At 34.9% G+C, this 22353-nt stretch overlaps 1 protein-coding gene across 1 annotated transcript; it reads left to right on the top strand.

Annotated features, from left to right (window-relative positions):
• Window positions 1-577: 577 nt before the first annotated feature.
• Window positions 578-21241, top strand: LOC128228190 (protein cramped-like). Its single transcript, XM_052939353.1, has 20 exons — window positions 578-1166; window positions 1343-1493; window positions 1757-2028; window positions 2408-2529; window positions 3765-3924; window positions 5236-5307; window positions 6254-6308; window positions 6689-6724; window positions 7065-7114; window positions 7518-7714; window positions 8433-8583; window positions 8991-9862; window positions 10584-10727; window positions 11680-11832; window positions 12048-12318; window positions 12556-12680; window positions 13670-13853; window positions 15756-15952; window positions 17774-17914; window positions 18136-21241. Exons 2-20 carry the CDS (start codon window positions 1429-1431, stop codon window positions 18397-18399), a joined length of 3531 nt encoding a protein of 1176 aa, XP_052795313.1. The 5' UTR covers window positions 578-1166; window positions 1343-1428; the 3' UTR covers window positions 18400-21241.
• Window positions 21242-22353: the final 1112 nt, after the last annotated feature.

The following is a 22353-nucleotide window of genomic DNA, read 5'->3' on the forward strand; positions in this document are numbered from 1 at the left end:
TCCGTTCAGTTGTCACGGGGCACAAAGGGTGACTTCCACGAATTAAATGTAAATTATTCTTACTATCTTTTTGGAGCGAGCAACAATCACTTAACAAAGCATGCAAGTAAAAAGAAAATGGCTGAAAATTTACAATTGTTTTTAACATTTTTACAAGCGTTTCAGTAAGCTACTTTATTTTGCTTGGTTTTTAAATTCGCTTAACCCTTAAGGCCTCCATGAAAATCACCCAATCAGAAAATGTTTTACAGATAAAAAAAAATCAGGGATAATTATTTTTTATTTAATATCGATTTCTATCGAATTATACTGATAAAATACGTAATTCAAAAACATCTTCAATATTTCCTGTGTCTTTTAGTGTTATATACATTTTCATTCATAATGCAATATCTTCATTTGATTGGATTCTATTTTCGTCATGGGGGAAGTTTCCGATACACGTGATTTTCTTAGCCAATAAAAAGGATACTACTCCGTATTTGGTTCCCGCCATGTTGTACTCACAACATACATGTATACAATGCTTGTGACATGTTAGAGAGACTACATTTTATACACTTTGTTTATACACTTTTCAAAGACACGATTACAATGTCATTGTATGGAATTAAATGCAATATGTTTTGGCATACGAAATCACTCATTTTTATACCTTTGATATGAAAAAATGTGCAGAAATCGACCTAGATATTCACTTTAAATAGTATCCAAAGTATGTTGTTAGTGTCAAAGATTTTAACTATGTTGTTGACTGGTTTATCCTTTAAATTTATGATATGAAGTTGACTGCAACATTCAGCAAAGAGTTAACATATAGTAGAGAGCAACTTCCATTCAAAATATAAGTGCTTTTCATATAAATATGTGCGGAAAAACAATGCTTTTTTCCAGAGCTACACAAAAATAGAAGGTATTGACATGCAAAAGACTGGATAAAGTTTTGAGCAATTCGACACCCATTTTGATCGTAATTTTAATGTTCATGAACTCAAATGTATGTATTAATCACAGTTTTAATCTACTTGAAGAGAAAAGTTGAAATATAATGACAAAAACAGACTAAAAACATTGTTGGAAACAATGCAACATTACTGGACAATTTTGATCACATGACCTACTTTTCCGTAGAAAGAGGGAGAAGATCGCTCAATAATAAAACGCCTGTAAGTAATTACTTGAGTTTTTAGTGATGATCTGTGCAGTTTGAATGTTTTATGTATTTGATTTTTTATAATTTACTGATTTGATCATGTTGAAATGAATGCTTTTTTCTGAACAGTGTTTTAAAACTGCAAAACATGCATAAACAATTTCAAACCGTCGCGTTTCATATTTTTAGAACGACGAAGTGTTTCGTTCGAAGACGGCAAATGTTAAGAGATGGAAGAGGTTTGCTTGGAATGCATTCACTGCAACAAAATCTAAATGCCTCCTAGAAAGAGAAGACAGAGTGTTCACGGCGAAGAAGTGGTTAAAGAAAGCGGAGAAAGGTAAATTTCAATGGAACAAACATGACCGCCATTTTGAATATTTGTGTAATCACAAAACATAATTATTTTCTTTTAAATTTGTTTTTTACAGCAGTTCGAATTTCACATGGCTTTATTATTAAGAATTTGTTCTGTTTTCATATAAATTGGAAAAAAGATCAATGCTAAAATTAGCTTTTCTTCATTGTTTCTATCAATATGACCTATCAATATGTCTTATCAATAGATACAATTGTACTGTACACAGTAGAGATCTTTTACAGGCAAACCAACTCTGCTGAGTTATCAGATTGTCTGAAATCTGTGAAAACTGAAGAGAAATCAGCAGAATGCATTGTTGAAAAGCGAATAGTCTGTCGGCAACCGAGTAAGCAGGAACCAGATGAACAGTTGTCAGTGGATGGTGAAAGCAAATGTTCAGGAAAAACAATACCTGCAGTTGAGGGGACGGGCAAGCAGCCAACTCGCTTTAGCACCAGGATTGTAAAGAGACCACGGAGGGATTTAAGTCCACCTGAGTCACCAGTAAAAAAAGGTTTCACAAGATACTAGATGGCTTAATTTGTTTTAAAAAATATACTTCTTTGTTTCGTCATTTCTTACTTATTAGTGTATACAGTACCGTAACTGTTGTTTAAGAAGTTGATACAGTACCGTAACTGTTGTTTAAGAAGTTGATAAGAAAGATTGTAGATTTAGATGAAGTGTACCTTGTTGCACTGTAGAATTCTAGATAAGATTTTTTTTTCTTGAAATTATTATCAAAGTAAATATAGTAGAAAATAAAAAATGTAAGTGGTTGCCTCCCTTTAGTGAAAAGAAATTTCATATCGTAAATAGGATGCTGATTGCTTAATAGAAGTGTCTGGAGCATAAAATGTACTAACTGATATTGATATAATTGTTATTTCTAGTTGGTAGAAAGTTAGCAGCTACATCAGACTCTGTATCCACGACTCCAGAAACAAAAAGCAAGCGGCAGTGGGAACTGTGGAGTGTCGAAGATAAGGATAGCTTCTTCGAGGGACTTTGTGAGGTACATCAGATGTGTTCACATATCTATAGTCGGTACTTTGATGCCTAATAAATGAAGTAAGATATTATTGCCCTAGTTCATTAACTGCATATAGAAAATGAAGCAGATATTGAGTTCTTGCATTTAAGTGATGATATGTACATTTACCTTAAATATTATTTTCATATTGCTAAGTATTTGTCAGTGGATTTTTTTCATTAAAATTAGTGACATGCCTGTCTTTGGTAAGCAATAATTTCTTATTGCATTTTGCATGATGCAGGTTAGTTAAGGAAAGATTATGCTTCATTTCGTTTGAGATCTCTGAAGTTAATACAATATTTTTAACGAAAAATCAGTCTGTAGATGAAATTGGTCACCTCCCTGAATTGTTCCTATGTCAAACCAAGAAGTCTTTATTAAAGGGTCAAAATCACACACATAACAATATGCTGGTATTTTTATTGTTTAAACTTTGTTGATGTTCGGTTATTTTATTAACAAAAACCAAACCACTGGCAGATATTCATTTTTGCAGAATTTTGTACACCCTAGCGGTAGCCTAAAATGATTCATTCATCACAAGAGATAATAATGCTTGTCTGCATTATAGAGCCTTTTCTGTTACATTTAGATTTTCGTTATTATTAATTTGGCTCTAGTTTGACCATTTATGATGTTGTATCATGGAACCAAGCATTTTGATCACATTACAAGTGTCTTATTTTTTTAAGTATGATCCTAGTACAAAAGCTAGAATTCTTGTGATGGATTTAGAGGGTTAGAGTTTTATAGGTGTCCATGGCACAACGCAGATGTCCTGGGTTTGACAAACCATGGTAATGTTCTCTTGGCCTCTAAGAAATGACACTTGTTTCTGCCCAGGAAACAGTTTGAGGAGTGTTTTATATCAGCCGTCAGCTGTTTACAAGTTAATATAAATAAATAGTTTTCATAAAATACAAGCCCTGCTATGTAACATTCTGATTTTGGAAAAGCCCAGGCAATGTTTTTTATGCTTTTTTAACATTCATAAACTGAGTTTTAAAGTGTTTGAAGAACATGGGCCTTGTTTTATAGGTACCTTAGATTTAACTTAATTTGAAGAGTATAATATGAGTGGTTTGATTGGACAGTATAAATAATTGGCGAATAGACTGAATTGAATCTGTGAGTTGATGTCTAAGAATAGGTATTATAATTCTTTTTAATACGGCCCCTGATTGTTGTTATCATAAATACTATATTCCATCCAGTATGGGAAGGACTTTGAAAGCATTCACAACCTGATTGTGGCCAAGTGTAGGAAGAAGAGCATGGCGATGCCGCTGACAGCCGTAAAGAACAAGGAGCAGGTGCGCCACTTCTACTACCGAACCTGGCACAAGATCTCAAAACTCATACAGCCTGTGGAAGGTTAGTTATCATAGACCAGTGATTCATTTTGCTGAACATTCCGAGTCCTTTAATGACTGGTTATTACTTATTCTGTACCTCTCGAGGATGTGTACACAAAGTTATTCTGGGAACTGAAACTCGCAGCTTTTTGCTAAGAACCCATGGTCATGAAATTTGTAGTCCCAAGGGATGCACTCCAGTGGAATTAAAAATGAATCACTGCTGTATAGATGAAGGTTAGATAATTATAGCACCTGGAATAGTATCAGCTTGTTCCAAAGATATTCATAGAAACTTGTACACATGTTACCAAATGTAGGCATAGAAAAGCAAGATCTTGATAAGCAAGATATAATAAAAGATGAATGTACTATGGTTTGAATTTGGTTGATTTCTTCCTCCTTAGCCAATGGAGAAAAATAAACATGCATCTGTCTATAGCACATCAGCCCAAATTTATAAAGGATAACCCATAATCCCACTCCCAGATTGTTATTACAAACTTGGGTTTGATTTGGGTTCATGCTAATTTTGATCACTGTATTGCTCCTGAAACTGTTAATGAATATTCCATGAGGAATGAATAAAAAAAAAATATATATATATATAAAATATGTTATAGATAGTTTATTTACTGCTAGATTCAATATATCCATGACTTAGTCAGGAAAATCTAAGTGTGTGATGGAAAGCTTTATTCCAAGGGCTAAAGCTGCCTAGCATCAAACCAAAATTTTCCGTATCCTGCAAACTTAAGACTTTCTACCATGTAACTGTCCTTTCATGCTATTGCAACCATAGCTCCAGGATAAATTTAAAATGAAGATTGTAACAAACTGATTTTATTAGTGAAAGAATTAATGTTAAAATTATTAATGTTTTCCGACTAATACCTTTTGCAGGAGGCAGTCATTTAAAGAGGATTTAAAGGCCTAGTCTCTGTATTAAACATGTGTTATTAATTTTTCTCTGAATTAGTCAATATTTATACTTCATTTCTTCACATATGCTTTCACCAGTTTGTTATTTCAGCTATACTGTACAAATTTAAAACATTTAATATAAACATAAATATTTATGAATTCAGAGGTTTTCCAGCTATTTTGGAAAATGAACCCTACTTAAAGAATCGTTTTTTTTCCAGTTGGGAAATTCTTTTTATCTAGCTTTATTATTACATGTACTTTGGGAATGGTTCCAAAATTCAGACACTACATAGTTGCTAAAAAAATTTATTTTGAAAACTTAACAATTCCCTAACAATTTCTTCAGGTTAAACTTAAGTTAAAACATAGTTGTGAACAAATTTTGTTATTCCTTTAAATTCAGACTTGAAGAAGGATATCCAGGAACTGTATGGGCTTATCAGCTACGGTGTAATGAGGAAGAAACTCAGGGGAGGTAAGAACTTAGAGGAAAAGTTAGGAAAGACAGATTAACGAATAATTCACTTGTCTTGATATGTGATATGCCGGCTGCTTTTTAAAATGGCCTGCTTTATTTTCCTACTTCTTAGCAAAACCTCCATTTATTATTATTAGCGTTATATTGGTGCGTAGCTTGTGCTTCTTTTGACCACTGTTTAATAATGATACACAAAGAGTTACAGTTGCTGCAAACCTGGCACTTATGGTTGGGAATCGATTGCAATTTTACTATCGATGATCGGTTCCACTCAAGTATTAAACTGATTAACGATAGTACAATCGGTTTTTAAAATACTAGATAGTACCCGAGTTGTAGTTTTATATTCATGTACAGTATTAAACTCTTAATCATTATGTGCATATACCTTATGTCTATGATTGAAGTTATTAAGTGTTGTTGTATAAAAAACAGTTCATTTTCTTGCTCATTGTGGCTTTCATCAGCCATTATGTTAAAGAAAACATCTGAACACTTAATTTTTTTTTTCTCCGATAATCGATTATAACTAAATACTATGGATTGTCGCCGATTTCAGGCCCAACCAATCGATTTTTGATTATAATCGATCATCGGAACATCACTTCTGGCACTGATAACATTTCAATGACTGGTCTGAAAAAAGTGACACAGATTTTGAAATCTACATGTATTTAAAATACAATTTTATTAAGAAGCAATTGTGAATTATATAATGTGGTAGAAAGTGTGAGCAAGACCATGACTATTTGCACTTGGTGCAAGCAAATAACATGCTTTGAATTTGATTTATGATTTACATATAAATGTTTACTTATTTGGGAGATGATGTACTCACGGCCTAAAAAAGAAAGATCAATGGAAAAAAAATCTTACTAGTCTAGTATAATTTGTATAGTCCTGTGTAATACCAACACAAGATAAGTAAAATGTAACTTTTCAGGTGTGAACCCAAATGACAAGAACTGGCAGAAATTGAATGACCTTGTCCACCATGGGTAGGAATCTTGTGTTTATTTTAAAAGCCAGAGAATATGTCCAACATGGTTGGATGAGGATAAATGGCCAAAGTAGAATACATTATAATGGAATGGAAATATGTATGGGATATTGAAAGTATAGCATTGCTCAAGTGTAACCAATCCTACATTTGAGTTCACTGATGAAATGACTCTAGCTAGGATAGTGTATTATAAAAGGATTTTTGTTTAAAAACAAAATAATTCAACTCACTAGATTGATAATAAATGCCCCACAATCACAGGTAATTTGAAAAATACTAATTAGCATTTGAAAATAAAAATACTGTTAAACACTGATTTACAGTAAAATTTGTAGTAGAAATAGGTGCAATTTAAACTCTGTTACTGTTTTACAGGGCTGCAACTATCAAGGTTAAAGGCAAAAGAATAAGGTAAGGTACATAGTCGGACAACAGTGGGTTTTAACCGATTTTGGGATGAAATGTGGCCCCATTCCATATGGTTAAAATGCCAAAATGTAAGAAGAGACATTCCAGTTTGTTTGGTAAAATAAAAAGATTTTAAGAGAGAAAAGATGATTACAGCAGGGCCAAAAGAAAGGACCCATTAAAAGTGGAGAATCACAATGAAAACTAATGACAATTGACTTTTGAATGTGTACTTAAACATCTGTCTGTGCTATTTTATGTTATTGACTTTATATATGAACATGTAAATAAAGAAATATATTATGCATGAAGTACATGAAACATACATTATATTGATTTTCAGGGTGAAAACTCCAGTGTGTAATGCTTTGAAAAAGTTAAATTCCTATGAAGGTAAACAAACGTTTCGTGTATGAAACCTTACAACCAGTATTGAATCAGGCATAACATTAAAACATAGTCACAAACCAGTAAAAAGTAATTAAAGAAATCATACCACAATATTTCCCTGTTGCTTTGTAGGGAATGTTAATTGTATCTGATGGCTGAATACGATTTAAGGGAATTTGGCAATCTATAATTTGTTGAGTGAGAAAAAATAAATAGAAAAAAGGTCCCCTGTATGCACCTCTGTAAAAACTAAAATATATAAGATTGTTTTACTAAAGAATATATTGAATCCAAATCCATATGTCTATTGTTTCCATGAGGTTTTACATTTTTTCATTGATTTAACATTTAACACAAGTTATGAATCTCTGACTCATCATCATAGCAACTCTTTGTGCATTCTTAGAGCCTCGGAGAGAGCCAGGACCTAAAGTTCCGGAGAAGATAACGGTGGAATTCCGTCCCCGTAGTAACGTTGCCTGGCAGCATGTGCAGGATCAAGCCAACAACCCACGTGTTCGGGTGACGGTCCGCCCAGACAGGCACCTTCACTCTATCGTGAAATACCTTGAACAGAAATGGAAGACAACTAGGCTGAAACATGTATCCTTATCTTGACATACTGGACTTGGAGATTTTATAGCTGTAACATCATAAAGCTGCACTCTCACAGATTTGCCATGTTTACAACTTTTTTATTTTTTGTCTTGGATAGAGCAATTTTTTGTGTTAATATCTGCAAACCAATGATATAAGATTGCTGACAAAAGGTCAGATCGCAGATTTTGATATTTCCATTTGAAAATGAATGTTTTATGGCTTAAACCATTACTTACCGTTTAAGAAAAATGCATAAAACATAAATTTTTAAACTTATATATAAAATATATAGCAATCTGAGATCTATTTTTTTGTCAGCAGTCTTATATAACTGGTTTCCATGGATTTTCGCAAAAATTGGTTCGTTCTAAGAGAAAAAATTCAAAACTTGTCAAAACGTTCAATCTGTGAGAGTGCAGCTTTAAGTGTATGTTTTGGTAATTTTACAATCATAAAAAGATCATCATGAAATGTGTTACTAATGACACATGTCTGATTATCATGCATTTGAAAAAAGTTAGAACTGTTAAGACAATGGTCCCTGCATGAATAAGAATAACTAACATGCAGCTTCTATCATCATTCTGTCACTGAGGGTTTATATTGTGCTTATAACTAGCCGGACAATTACTGAAAGTAGGCGAGGATTCAGGGGACCTCCCACATCAGGATTTAAAGGGGCAGCAAAAAAGCTTGTAAATATCTTTAACTGTCTTCATAGAAAGAGAAACTTAACAGCCTGGAAGCTCCGAGCCAGGAGTTTCGAGTGTACCCAGGTAAGGGTGCCACTCTAAAGGTTGTGACCCTGGAGCCCATTGACGACCCGGTCCTGCATTTCAGCCTGAATAAGCACTGCAAGGAGACCACATGCAGTGAGTGATGTTTCAAGAAAGGAGTTTGCTTGTTAAACTAGCTCTTACATAAGTCTCAAATTTGTTATACATGCATTTGGAAAAGGCAGCTTAGAAAACGACCTGTGTGGTTTGTATATAAATCAATTTGAGGTACTGTTTGACTTGATACAATACTAAATTTTTTTTTACTGTTTTGTACCAGAGTTATAGTAAATATTGCTAGATAAACAAATTTAATAGCAATTTCCACATGATCTATATGCTCTATATGATGAACCTATGGTTGGAAATTCAGACTTTTAACACTGTAAATTCTCTTATATTTGTTAACTTCCTATTTTACTATATTTTTGGTTTAATGTGTATTTAAATCACTGTACTTGTTTCTGAATATCTTGTTAACAGTTTTAAAAATCGTCATGCAGGTCCCAGTGGTGGAAAGCGCAAGATACCAAAAGATGCTCCAAGCCGACAAGGTTCTGTAGCCAGTATATGTACGGAGGTTCCTTCAAGGTCAGAACAGTGCCAGTGTGCTGATACATGTAACACATGCTCATTGAGGAACCATGGCGATGAAGACAGTGTAGCGGGAAAGGGAATTCCCCGTACCTGTATGTGTACATGCAATAGAATCACAGACGAAGCCTTATGCAGAAAATCATTACATCTCAGTGATAGAATTTTGATGAATTCTTTGACAACAGAAGTTGGGGTATTTGATAGTGTGGGGACGGATAATGAAGACAAATGTGATAAAGTTACTGTCGATGCTACGCATGTAGAAAAAAATAACAGTGTTACTTTGGATGCTAAGGGGCATGCATGTATGTCTCCTGCTGTGAGGATCTCATCTAATGAAGTAAGTGCTATAGCTGATGGAGAAAATGCAATGTTTCCAGATTCTATAGACACAGAAATTGTCAAAATTGACCTAAGCAGCCCTAATTCAGCCGGTACATGTACATCAGCAAATGTTTCATATGAGGAAGCAGAAAGTGAGGGAGAAGGTGGCAGAAAACCAGTTAGTGCAAGTGAGATTAATTCTAGTCACGAGAATTTGAAAAAACTTTTTACAAAAATGTTTGAAAAAGGGTGGAGTGTAATAGATAGCACAGATATTACTGTTGCGCAGCTGTACTTAATGTTCGGTGGGGAGGGCGAGGTGAAGCTGGAATATGATTGGCTGAGTCTGCAAAAAGAAGAGGAAGCCTTGGAAGATGAGCTTCTGATGACCCTGAACAACATGTTACGACGCTTGTCTCATCTCGCTACCATGGAGATTACAGATTTCTCTAAAGTGAGTTTTAAACCTTTAAGCAATGTGATGCTTTGAGCAGTGAAAAGAAAGTGTTATTGTTTTTAAATGACCTGATTTTTGCAATGTTTGTTATTTTTTTATGCAATGTTTGTTTATTTATTTTTTCAAGAAGAAAAAAACATTTTCATGTCTTCATATGATGGTCGTTAAAATAGTAAGGTATTGGTTTTGACAAAAACTGCAATTCATAATTAAAATCAGAGCTCCAGATAAGGTGCTTAATTTCGTATAAACGTGTGAACATTCTGAAAAAACAATTGATTTAAAGCCTTTGTTGTATCAAAACACATTATATCTAGTCAAAACATCCTTGTTATTGTATGGCATGTGTATTGACGAGTAAGTTATTCATTGATCAAATATTAATGTCAGAGTGGAGATTAGCCAATTCAAGGCAGCAATTACTTTTCTTTACAATACTAACTCCCCACTTGATTTAAAAGGGAACTCACTGCGTTGGGGATGAATGTATTTTTTCCAACCGGTTATTTCATAGAAAAATATCTTACACAAGACTTCATTTCTTGGGTTACTAGCTGTTCAAATGTTTTAATAGTAAATACACTTTGCATTTGAATTTACATTCTTTTGTGTTAAAATCAGAGCATGTAATACTCGTTGGAGAAAAGGAAGTAAAATACCCTTTTACCCAAAACATTATCTGGATTTCTGGTTAAAATATTGCCTCGCTTGTTTACAGACAACTGGAGCAAATATGACCTGCCAGCTGTGTGGTCACAATCCTGGGGCTAAGACCAAACCCAAGGGTCGGAGCCCGACAGGGGTGGCAAAGAAATCAGGCAAGGATGTGTCCTGTCAGACTCTCGGGCTACAGATAACTGATGTAAGAACTTGGTTCTAGGTAGGGATAAATCAATGCTCAAGTATTGTCCAAAATTGCCTGTTTGCCTCTGGCATGGACGATAATCAATTCTTGTTTTCATAAAGGATTATCACCTACAGTTCAAAGAGATCTTAAATAAATATACCTGAACACATAGACATCATGGCCTGTGATTGAGAAATTGACATTCCTATCTTAATTGGTCTTGTACAGGCAATTGTGATGATTGTATTCTGAGACTGGTATGACAGATCTCGTAGGCAGTTTTAATGAGATGTTCATTTTCTCATTTATGCTTTAAAGTTTTGTTTTAATACAATTAAAAGAAAAACAAATTATATATACATCATGGCATTGCTGCAACCATATGCTGTATTTCGATTCCCTTCAATCCTAGAGCATTGCCAGTCACCAGCCGGAACAGTGTCTTCTGTATCTCTTCCAGCCTAAAAAGCCTGGCCCAAATTTCTCAAAACTTCTTTAGTCCCTTCTAGCAGGATAAAGCTAAGCTTACAATTTTTGTTTTTTAATAATTTGCATAATGTTTACTTCTTTATGAGTTTTCATACCTTAGATAGGAACTATTTTTATGATTATTACAATAAACCATTTTTCTTTTATCAAAATTCAATCTGCAGTTCACCCTCAACCTCAGGGCAGTGTTGACCACCCGCCCAGATTTGTTGTCCCTATCCTCAACTAGCCAACCAAGTCTGGGCTCATTACAAGATGATAAAGAAATACGTAATACTGTCTGTTGTACTTCAGTTTCACCTGCATTCCAGAGCTGTGTCAGTCATCCTCAAGAACAATGTTCCCTGGATGGACACCAGCGTCCTTAACATCGACATTTCTGCATGCTAGATGATTCAATCAACCTTGGATCCCTGACCAACAACCAACACTTGGGTTGCAATTAGCACTGCTAACGATGTTACCTGTTGCATTTCAGTTTCCCCTCCACCCTGGGGCATTACCTGTCACCAGTCAGAATGGTGTGTTCCGGATCCCCGCCCAGCCTTCCAAGTCTGTCATACCAACTAACACTGTTAATGTTATGTCTGCTCGTGAGATGATACAGAAATATAACCCTGTGAACACTAATGTAAGTTGGACATATGACTTTGTGCAGATAAGTCGGACATGTGTGATTTTAAATGCTAGTAAATAGTTTTAAAGCTTAACACTTTTGTGTCCTAGAATTTCAAATTCTTAATGCAGCATACATTAAAACCAAAATGCTTAACTTTGCAATTGTTCTTAAAATGCTTTAAGCAGAATTGTAAATGTTTCTGATTTAAGTTATTATATATTTATCAGAAGCCCTTCATGCGTCGCAAGCTGAAGCCATTACGAGGTCGAGGAGGTGCGACACAAAGCAGCCTCATTCAGCGAACCATCCTGCCAAAGAATTCCGAATACATTGCAATCATCCCCATGGTCCCAGGCACCCAGATACCCAACAATCCGCCCACTTCCGGGGAGGGCGTCACCCAGACCATTATCGGACACCCAATCAAGGGTATCCAGTCTGTGCCCGTGTCTACTGTCGTTCCGGGCTCTCCAGTTGGGCTGAGTGGGCATTCCAGTAGTATGTCATGTAGTTGAAATTAATGTATTATGCAGTGTAATTCTTTATGTAAAACCTATCAGATGAGAAGTTAAACATACTCGCAGTTTTTGATGCAATTTTTTATGTGTTTATGAGTATTATAAGATTGAATTACACATGTATATTATAGGAACTTTTTGATGCTGTAATTGATATAAAGAGATTTAATTATGAAGTTCATGAATAAAAAAAATTCTGAAATGTTTACCTGTACAGGTATAAGCACAGTGTGTACAACGTTGACGTCATCACCCGGCTCTCGGCCTCTGTCGCCTAATGTCAGTTTCTCCAACATTTCTCTCAACGGTGATGAGACACTCCTTCATATCCCAGATTCACATGTGAGTTGTCCTTTTCAAGAACATTTAGCTTTAAATCCTTACAAGTTTCAAAAAATAAGTTACCTTGTAATGAAAATGGCCCAAGGTGTGCCCTGGTTCTCAGCCAGTGTCAGTTTCTCCAACATTTCTCTCAGTGGTAGGGAGACGCTCCTACATATCTCAGAGTCACATGTAGCAGGCATGTTAAATGCTTGTTTTAACATAATTACCATAGTCCAAAATTAGTATGTGGATAAAGAGCCATTCTACTAGGTGTAAGGGATTTGTCAGGTAAAAATCATGTTAGCTATGGCAACAAACAGTGAAAATAACACTATTTCTGTCATGATCCTGCAATAACTCGGGAATTATGCAAGCTAGGTTAATGAAACTTGGTAGGTGGTTAGAAGTCCACTTGGAGGTTATGCATGTAATTTTATTCATGTCAAAACATGAAGTTGTTATGATATAATGAAATAGTGTGAATGTCTTTGTCCATTCAGAAAAAAAATTGGATCCTGCGATAACTTAGTAGGCAAGCTAGGTTTGTGCACAAGTGGTTAGGGGTCAAGAGAGAAACTAAACACAACATTTATCAACAATTTGTTACAATGGCAACAAAACTAATGGGGACTATTGAATTGCTAGCACAATGCAGCACTCTTGTTTATTTTCAATTGCTATTAGGACAGAGAATTATAAACTTAAATCTTTTATAGCATTTATTACCTCTTTTAAATTTATGGCTTTGAGTGTTTCTTATATGACTAGATATCTATTTGAAACCATATTGGCATCTATGTTTTTTTATAAGCATCCATGTCACAAAGATTTCAGCCAATCAACTAATGTGCACTGAATTGCAAAGTAATTTGGGAATTTTTGCATCTGTTGATGTGGAAGTAAAATATTTTGTAGCTGTTTTTCTCTTGTATACTACAAATATTAGTTACTGCCTTCTTGGTTCGAGGCTAAGGGGCCATTTTCATACTATTGTTGCTGTGTTTCAGCTTGGTTCCATGTCTCCACGCTCCCTGAAGGCTGCTGGCATGTCAGCGGTTCGGGAGACTCGAAGCCCTGCCTCGGTGGTGATGACCTCGGTGTTTTCTAGCCCCACCCGACTAGGTCACACTGTGTCTGCCCCTGTCAGTCCCCCCAACTTGTCTGCACTGCTGGATATCTCCCTCACCACTAGTTAGTTTTTTTGATAAAGTATTTAGTGGAAAATGCAGTCACTCTCGACCGACAAAATATTTGGAAAATATTTCTTTTAATTGTAAGTATCTTTCATGTGAGTCAGTGCAGATGATCAAATCCGACCCAAGCATGCACAGAAGCTGGTGTAGTACAGTCTGTACCCGAGGGTCTGACTATTAAATCCATACCGGAAGAGTTCATATATACTTTTACGTGCATACCTTTCAAATCCTATGACATTTGATGTTAAAATCAAAGTTGGTGAACATTTCACCAAAGGCATGCATGACTTCTAATCACAGTTGAAGACAAGAGTTACTATGAAATATAATCATAATCTTAACTTGATCTTCTTGATAAATTTTACCTTAGATTAAAACCTACATTAAATATGGACCATGCTTAATTGTTAAGATTTGTAGTTTGACAACATGACGTAATAAATTGGTTCCCCGCCTGCATAAAACAGGTTTAAATCTAAGACATCTTTATCATATTTGGTACATCGGGCATTCTTTATCATTAAGATTTTACCTGATATTCTTGGTCTAACTTATACATAAATCTGAATCAAAATAAGTAAAGATGACTGGTCTGATGCAAGACCCACATAATTTCTGTCCGGGCTGTGACTTGTCATGCATGAAGGGATTCTTAAATAGGCACACATGTTATTAAGAGTACATAAAGATGATATGTCTTGTACAAAGCCCATGTCCCTTCCTCAAAGGTCAAGGTAACACTCAGAATTTAATCATTATGAAATGCTGCCTTTATGCAAATAGAGTTGTGTCTGGACTGTGACTTGATCATACCAAAGGGAAATTATAATTACACGTGTTTGGTACAGAATAATTCGGTACTTGTCATGTGCAAGACCCTTGTCCTTGACTCAAAGGTCAAGGTCACACTAACAGCCATAACATCATGAAATTCTGCATATATGCAGATAAAGCATAGTTGGTCATGATTGGGCTGAAAAACTCGCTCATGCCAAAAATTGGACACATGACCTAGACGATGTGCTGCTAGCTCAAATCAGATTGATACAGCTAAATGAAAGCCAAGTATCAATTGTAATTACTGATTTTTATAACTTAAACGATATTATACCCATCTTATCCCTCAAATTGGCCAGACTCACACAGCAAGAGTTTTGGCACTATTTACACACATCAACCCATTCCTTAGGTTCATGTCTCGACCACATTGTATCTTTCTGAACTTCTTGGCATCAGACCAATTACAACACTGACATTTTATAGTAACCATGCCATGGTCTCCGATGGTGTTGCGAAGCTAAAATGACAGGTAATATGTATTCTATATTTCCTTTAAATCTTGTATTGCTTCATCAGTACATAATTACTTTACACAAAACTTGTTATATGTGTTACATGCAAGACCCAGCTCCCTGACTCTTACTCTCATCACTCCCCCACACTTGGTGTGAACCATCATGGGATCTGGCATATGCTTATAGGTTATGTCAGCTCTTCCTGAATATTCACATTATTAATTGCATAATCCATTGAACTTGATGGAACTTCAGGGGCATTTGTCAAGAACTGACAGCTCTTGGTTACTGTATTTTTAAAGTCAATATAAAGTATGAATGGTGTTGTCTTCTGTGCGCAAATACTTGGCCATAACTAAAAAAACAACATGATACACAAATAAACTTTTTACACATGTTGTCAGAGACAGAACACACACGTTCAGCAACTCCCATAACATCTGCTTTGAGAATTATTTTGTCATGCCCCTTTTTCCACTGAAATGCAAAAGAAAAGCATTGGTGTTTGCTCCATGGCGCTTTTAGTTGAAAAAATTGAGTAGGTGTTAGTTTGTTTTGATATTATCCATCTTTTATTAATGATTGATGATGCCCTTTTCCAGCTGACCTTGAGGGAGACACAACTTTCTCCAGCCTCCTGGGTGACAACTCCAAGCCGCAAACACTTGACCCCGGCTTGGCCACACCACCTATGCGCTTGGCTGACGCCGAGACCCGCCGCCATATTCCCCTTCACAGTCCCCCTGTCAGAAACCTGTTTCGAACCTCTTCACCAGAACAGCAGTGGCTCAATGGAGATGTGAGTTTATGAGCCAGTTGAATTTGAATTTTAATACGCAATTGTGATAAAAAAGCCTTAAAAAGGCAGGTAAAACTTTTGGTGTTGTTTACAGCATAAATGTTGCATCAGCAAAATCTTGTGCAGACATGCCATGATGTATCTTTGTGACAGGGTTTTTTAGCATAATGTCTCGGTCATATTTGATTGTGGGCTAAATTGCCTCAATAATTCAGAAGTTATACACCTTTTATGTAAAAAATATTCTGTAGCTTTATGTGCAGACAACAGTTAAGATGCTTTTCATATAATCATGGTGAAACTTGGTAACACTGATTTTAGGCATAATGTCGTAGGTAAAATTGATCGTTGGTTTAATAACCTCAGTTGCGCCATAGTTGTGCGGACAAGGCTTGTTACTGTTTTCACTATATAACTGTATGGAAAATCTGCTCCTCAGAAACTGCTGGCCAGATTTCATAATAGTTTCAAGCCATGTTGTTGTTTTTTTAAGCTTAGTTTTCACTCGACCAAGACTTTATGACTAAATTGATCATGTTGTTGTAACAAGGTACAGCTTTAGTAAGAAAGCCAACTTCAGTTCATTTATAAGGCAATACAGTCAAAACCTGTTGGCTCGATTCCAAGGACCGGCCAAAATACTTCGAGCCTCGAGAATATCAAGCCAACTGGAATTGCTTTAAATACTAAATGTGTGTTTTTCTAAGAAACCTTATAGAAAGTCTTGTTTACCTCATTTGTTATTTGCTATGTTATCTAGGCAAGAGAAAAGTATTTATTGGACATAGTTACATATTGTACAAAGGGTTTCTGCCAGTTCACAACATCAGGCATTCGATACTATGAAAATATTATTTATTTACGCAATAGTTGTGAATGAAGCCTTGATGATATAGGTGTGAAATTCTTACTAGAGCCTGTAAAAATTACTTCAAGCCAAGCAAACAAAACAAAGTGTGAAATTCTTACTAGGGACCGCAAAAATGACATCGAACGTGGAAAAATATCAACCCTCAAGATATCGAGCCTTCAGATCAAATTTTATATGAACAAATAGTTAAAAATTTAGTCCTTTTCATCCGGTTCTTGCCAACAAGGATATCGGCACATGCGATATCGAGCCAACAAGTTTTGACTGCATCTCCCTTTAAAAATCATAGCCCAGACCTTTGACATATGGAATGTAGCGATTATGTGGTAGTTCTTCACCAAAATTGTTCAAGTTATGGGCCAAAGCTGGTCCAGCCCCAGGTTCTCAGGTTTTCTATATACTTTTTAAAGTAAAGTCTTTAAAAATTTTCCCTAAATCTGCAAGGCAGAGACCCTTGATAGGTTTTATGTAGCCTCATGTAGAGGTCCTTTATTAAAATTTTGCCATTGGAGTCAATGCTGGCCCCACCTAGAAGGTCTCAGTTTTTTTCTATATATTTACATAGTAGAATAATCTTTGAAAATCCTCCTTAGAAATACTATTAATTTCTCTTTACAAGTACCAACCTCCTTATAAACCATCAAATTACTAGGGAACCACTTACTACCTAGGCAAGCAGTAACATCCTAAATAACCACTGACTTGTTGGTAAGTTTAATCAGGTTAGCGATATACAGCCATGTTGGTCCTCTTGTTTATCTAATCATGATGAAATTTAGTATCAGTGTTTGTGGGTTTAAGGTCATGTTTGATTGTGGAGTTCCTCAGTATTTGCCCCTTTAACATGAAAAACAGCTGGCGTAGTTATTAATCATAGAAGTCAAGTTATATATACAAAATTGTTAATAAGACTTGTTTTAGTATTGTTTTATTCCTGAATCTCTCTCAAGGTGCAGGACCTGTCTCTCACAAGCCTGTTGGATTCCCCCTGTAAGACGTCCACAGGAGGTGGGGCTTCAGGGTTCACCACCACTCTTCCCCTGTCCATCTTCAGCGATAACTCACGAGACTTCCACACACATAAAAATGAGGTACATTGAAATACGGGTAAATACATATGTAGTTTGAAATATGATTTAGTCGGAAACCCTGAAATGTATTTTCATTGCTATTGTACCCCTGGTAAGCCTTTCCATTTGTACATGAGCAAATTACATGAAAAATAACACCTTCAAAAGTAGAAATGTCTAATATTATTTTGTGTCCTTTTATCCATAAAAATGGATTAATTTTGAAGTCTTGTTTGATTCAGGTGGATTCTTCGCTACAGTGTATGATGCAGGAAAGCAGTATTGACTACTCCAGGAAATTTCAAGATCTTGAGGAACTTGTTAAGTTCGATATCGCAAATGAACAGACAACAACCAGCAGCGAACAGCACTGTGGGGAAACATATACTATGCAAACTGGCCAGGGAGGGTTTATTACTGTGCAGATTGGCCACAGTGGGCCTAAGACAGTTATTGAAAAGCAGGTGCCAATTTCTGAACAAGATCCAAATAGAAATCCTACATGAGATTGCAAATCGTGAACATTTTATGGAAAAACGAGCATTTAATTAGTTGTTGGGATTAGCTTAGTGAGTTAAACATGAGGTGATAAAGCCTAGGAAGGTTATCAAATGGCTGGTGGTAATTTCTGTTAAATATTCCAAATAGAAATCCAACCTGAGTTTGTTAATGTTAAACATGAAAACCAGTTTTACAAAGGAAAGGGCATTTGTTTAATTTTCTTGATAAAACCTGTCCAGTATTGTTAAATTTTTTAATGAAAGTACCATGAAAAGGTTATTTCTTCCGCACAAATGCATTTACCTTCACATGCATACATACCTTGTTCAGGTTTCTCAGGCAGTCATTTCAAATATCTGTCTACTTATATTGTAAATGGCATTATGAATGAAACTTGCACAGTATGAACATCATCCACTTGAATATACATGATTACATCTCTCTGGAGTCCTTGTAATTGTGATCTTTGGCCTACCAACATGAAATGCAGTACATATCAATAGAAAAAAATGGTTATCATTAGGACAGTGATTCACATAAAAGGAAATCATTCATGTTTTGTAGGGTCAGACATCAACATTATAGTGTGAAATGTAAACAAAAGCCTTGCTGTATTGATAATTTATCATCGAGTATTGAAATATTTGGCAAAATAATCTAGTAATTTTAGAATGCAATATTCTATGCCTGGATTTACCAATTTTTTGTTTAAGTGATGTACTGATATGCCAGCTGCAGTTTGGTGTTTGTTTATTTGGAAAAATTGTTGTCAACTTAAATTTTTTGATTGAGTCACTTTAAGCTATTTCGACAATGACAACTTTAATTATGAGAAATGAATGCTAAAAACATCTTTGTACATTCATTTTGTACAAATTTTTGTTATATTTGTATTTCTTTACATTCAAGTTAGCAACAAGTGTTATCATTAAGGCAAAGGTACTTGTGTTATTATAATTTAAAATTGACTATTAGATTTTAAATTTGCCAGTATTATTTTGTTTAGTTTATGGAAATAATCCAAGTTTAGTTAAATGGTTGCTTGTTTTACTTTTATTTCTCTTTTGTTAGCTTTGGGTAGTTTCCAACAGGTACACATATCTTGAATGTTCAAAATGAATTTAAAGATCAACTTCAATAAATTAAATTTAATATTGTTGCAATTTCTTTCAAAGTCATTAAAAAACGAGATTTCATACACATGGAAAATAGTTTTGGATTAATAATCTCAATTTTGTTAATTTCCTTATTGAGGTAAATTCAGAAATCTGCACATATTATATTACCAAGTCTTTATATTGGAGCATCAGTATGCAACATCAGTTTAAAAAGTATGTGCCTTCATATAACTCATTATTTAACTCATTATGGTTTCAATTTTTTCCTCATAATTGAGCCTGTGTGTTTTGCCAATAAAATATAAATGGTATTGTCATAACCTATTATTGATGTGCAAGACTCTTGGCCATGACAAAGAAACTTACTATATATATATATATATATAATCTATATTAAAGATTAATTAGGAAAACAACCTGATATACATATGCATAATGACAATAGTAAGTCTCATAGCTCTGGCTAAAGTAATTGTTGGAATATGCCCCTTGGTCGTCTGGAAAAAAACACAAGGGGCAAGTGTTGACATTTATATTGAAATGATAGTGTTCAGTCAGAACAGGCTCCGATTTCTCAACAAATCTTAAATAGTATGTAATGTTAAAGTACCTTGATATTTTTATTTAGACAAAATGCTTACTTAAAGCTTAAAGGCTCGTTTCAAGACAAAAAAAGACAAAAAAGTTGTCAAAACTTTCAATCCGTGAGAGTGCAGCTTTATACTTTATTTCACACAAAAAAAAGTAGTTTATATTTATGCATAATTTGGTTCAAGTTAACTGAATATGCCCAAGGACATAGTAATTTTCTTTTGTATTTTTCTGCAACCATTAATAATCTTTAATATTTGATAATGAAACACAATGTTGCACTTTTTTTACATCTGTGAAAGAATATACTTCTTTTTATTAAACGTTTCATAGATTTACATAATGTTAGTTACCTTATTAATTCTACCAGTATTACACATACTGTTGATTATCTACTGTAAGAGGCTAAACAACATATTGGTGTTGTCCGTCAATAACTTAAGAAGTCTTGGTTTAAATCATAACCAAATTTGGGCAGAATGTGTATGGGCAGAATATATCGGTCAGGTTCAATAACCAGCCATGTCGCCTCCGTTAATCCAGAGTTATGGCCCTTGAATTGGCACAACTGTATTAACTATGTCCGCCCTCAATTTGGCTAAACCTACCACCACTTATCACTAAACTTGGTGTCCTTTACGTATCTTGTGATACTTGAAGTTATTGTTCATTATTATGATATTAAAACAAATATATATAGATTGTGCTCAAGGTTATATATATATATAAACAAAAATAGTAGGCCAAGCCTGTTCCTGTTAAGGTACTGAAGATTATTCGAGAAATTGGAGCCTGGCCACTTTCTTCTTGAAACTATTAATTTTGGTTTTTGCAACATAAATATGCACATAGATTGGTAATTTTAAATGTTCGCATATTTTACAAATTTTGCAATACACATTCACTTCCTATGCTAATTGAATAGTGTTTTTGTACATTATCATGGCCTTAGACAATATTATTAGTTAAGGCTGATTTATTTTCATGGATTTTATATTTTCCTGACAGTCCCCTCAATATTTGGACGTTTGATTCTATTAAGCCTTGTTTTTATGCAACAGATATGGTTGCTTGTTTTAATTTTGGATTCTTTTTGTTATGTATTTATTCTGTTGAAACAAATAAAAACAAAAGCTTGCCATTGTCGTTTGGTTTTGAAATAAGAATATTGCTATTACCATTTATAGCATATGATGGTATTTTAGAAGAAAAGAAAAAAGGTTGAAATAATGTTCGGTGTCGGGGGGAAGAGTTAAAAAACTTGAAGCCTGGCCATAACTTCATCCAGAAGGGGATGAAACCAAGATTTCAATTTGTGTTGTCAGGAAATTTTGGCACAATTAAGTTTTGGGTATATAATAATTTAATACAAGCAATAATCTTCACCTTGTTCCTACCAACTAGAACTATTATCTACATGATCCAGCCGTCTACCAATTACTTAATAATTTACAATTGTCTGTAACATTGACCTTGATAACTGAGTTATGAAAAACATGTTATAATATAATGAACATAAAGGAGGCTTTTCATGTGAAAATGTCACTTGGGGAAGTAAATCGTCGCCACCCGTCCGCCATTCCATCCGTCCTTCACTCTTTTGTCCGGAGAATAACTTGGTGAAACTACTGATCGGAATTCGATGTAATTTGAAGCATGGACAAAGGGCAATATGTGAAAGAACCATAACCCTAGCTTCAGTCATTGGTGACTTTAGAGAGGACGTGCAATTTGCCAGCGTTCATATTGACTAAAGAATATCTCCTTTACCATATTTTTTATGAGTGCTAACATGCCCTCTTGTCCGGAGAATGACTTAATATCAATAGAATTTCAATTAAGATTGAAACATGCATGTAGAGTGCAATTGGAGCAAGTGCAGCGAGGAAGAACCATAATCCTATCTTCAGTGTCTTTGCTGAAGTATCTCCTCATTTTTCTTTTACAGTATTGTAACGACGAATCTAATGGGATTTTGTTAGGAATCTAGGTAATAATGGTTCTGCCAAATATAGCTTGAACCACACTCATCAAAAATACTTCAAACTAACTAACTAGCTGAACCATAATCAAGAGTAATGACCGTGAACAGTAAAAGGGAGGTGCCACACGTGAGTAGCCAGTCAAACTAGCCTTAGAAGTTGGTCAGATTTGCGTAGAAGCACATTGATGTATAAAATATGGTCAGAAGTTAGAAAACAAACTTGGGTGAGCAACATACAGTTGGTGTATCTGCTCCCTATTATGTAC

The sequence above is a fragment of the Mya arenaria genome, chromosome 3, assembly GCF_026914265.1.
Source record: "Mya arenaria isolate MELC-2E11 chromosome 3, ASM2691426v1".
In the NCBI taxonomy this organism is placed as follows: Eukaryota; Metazoa; Mollusca; class Bivalvia; order Myida; family Myidae; genus Mya; species Mya arenaria.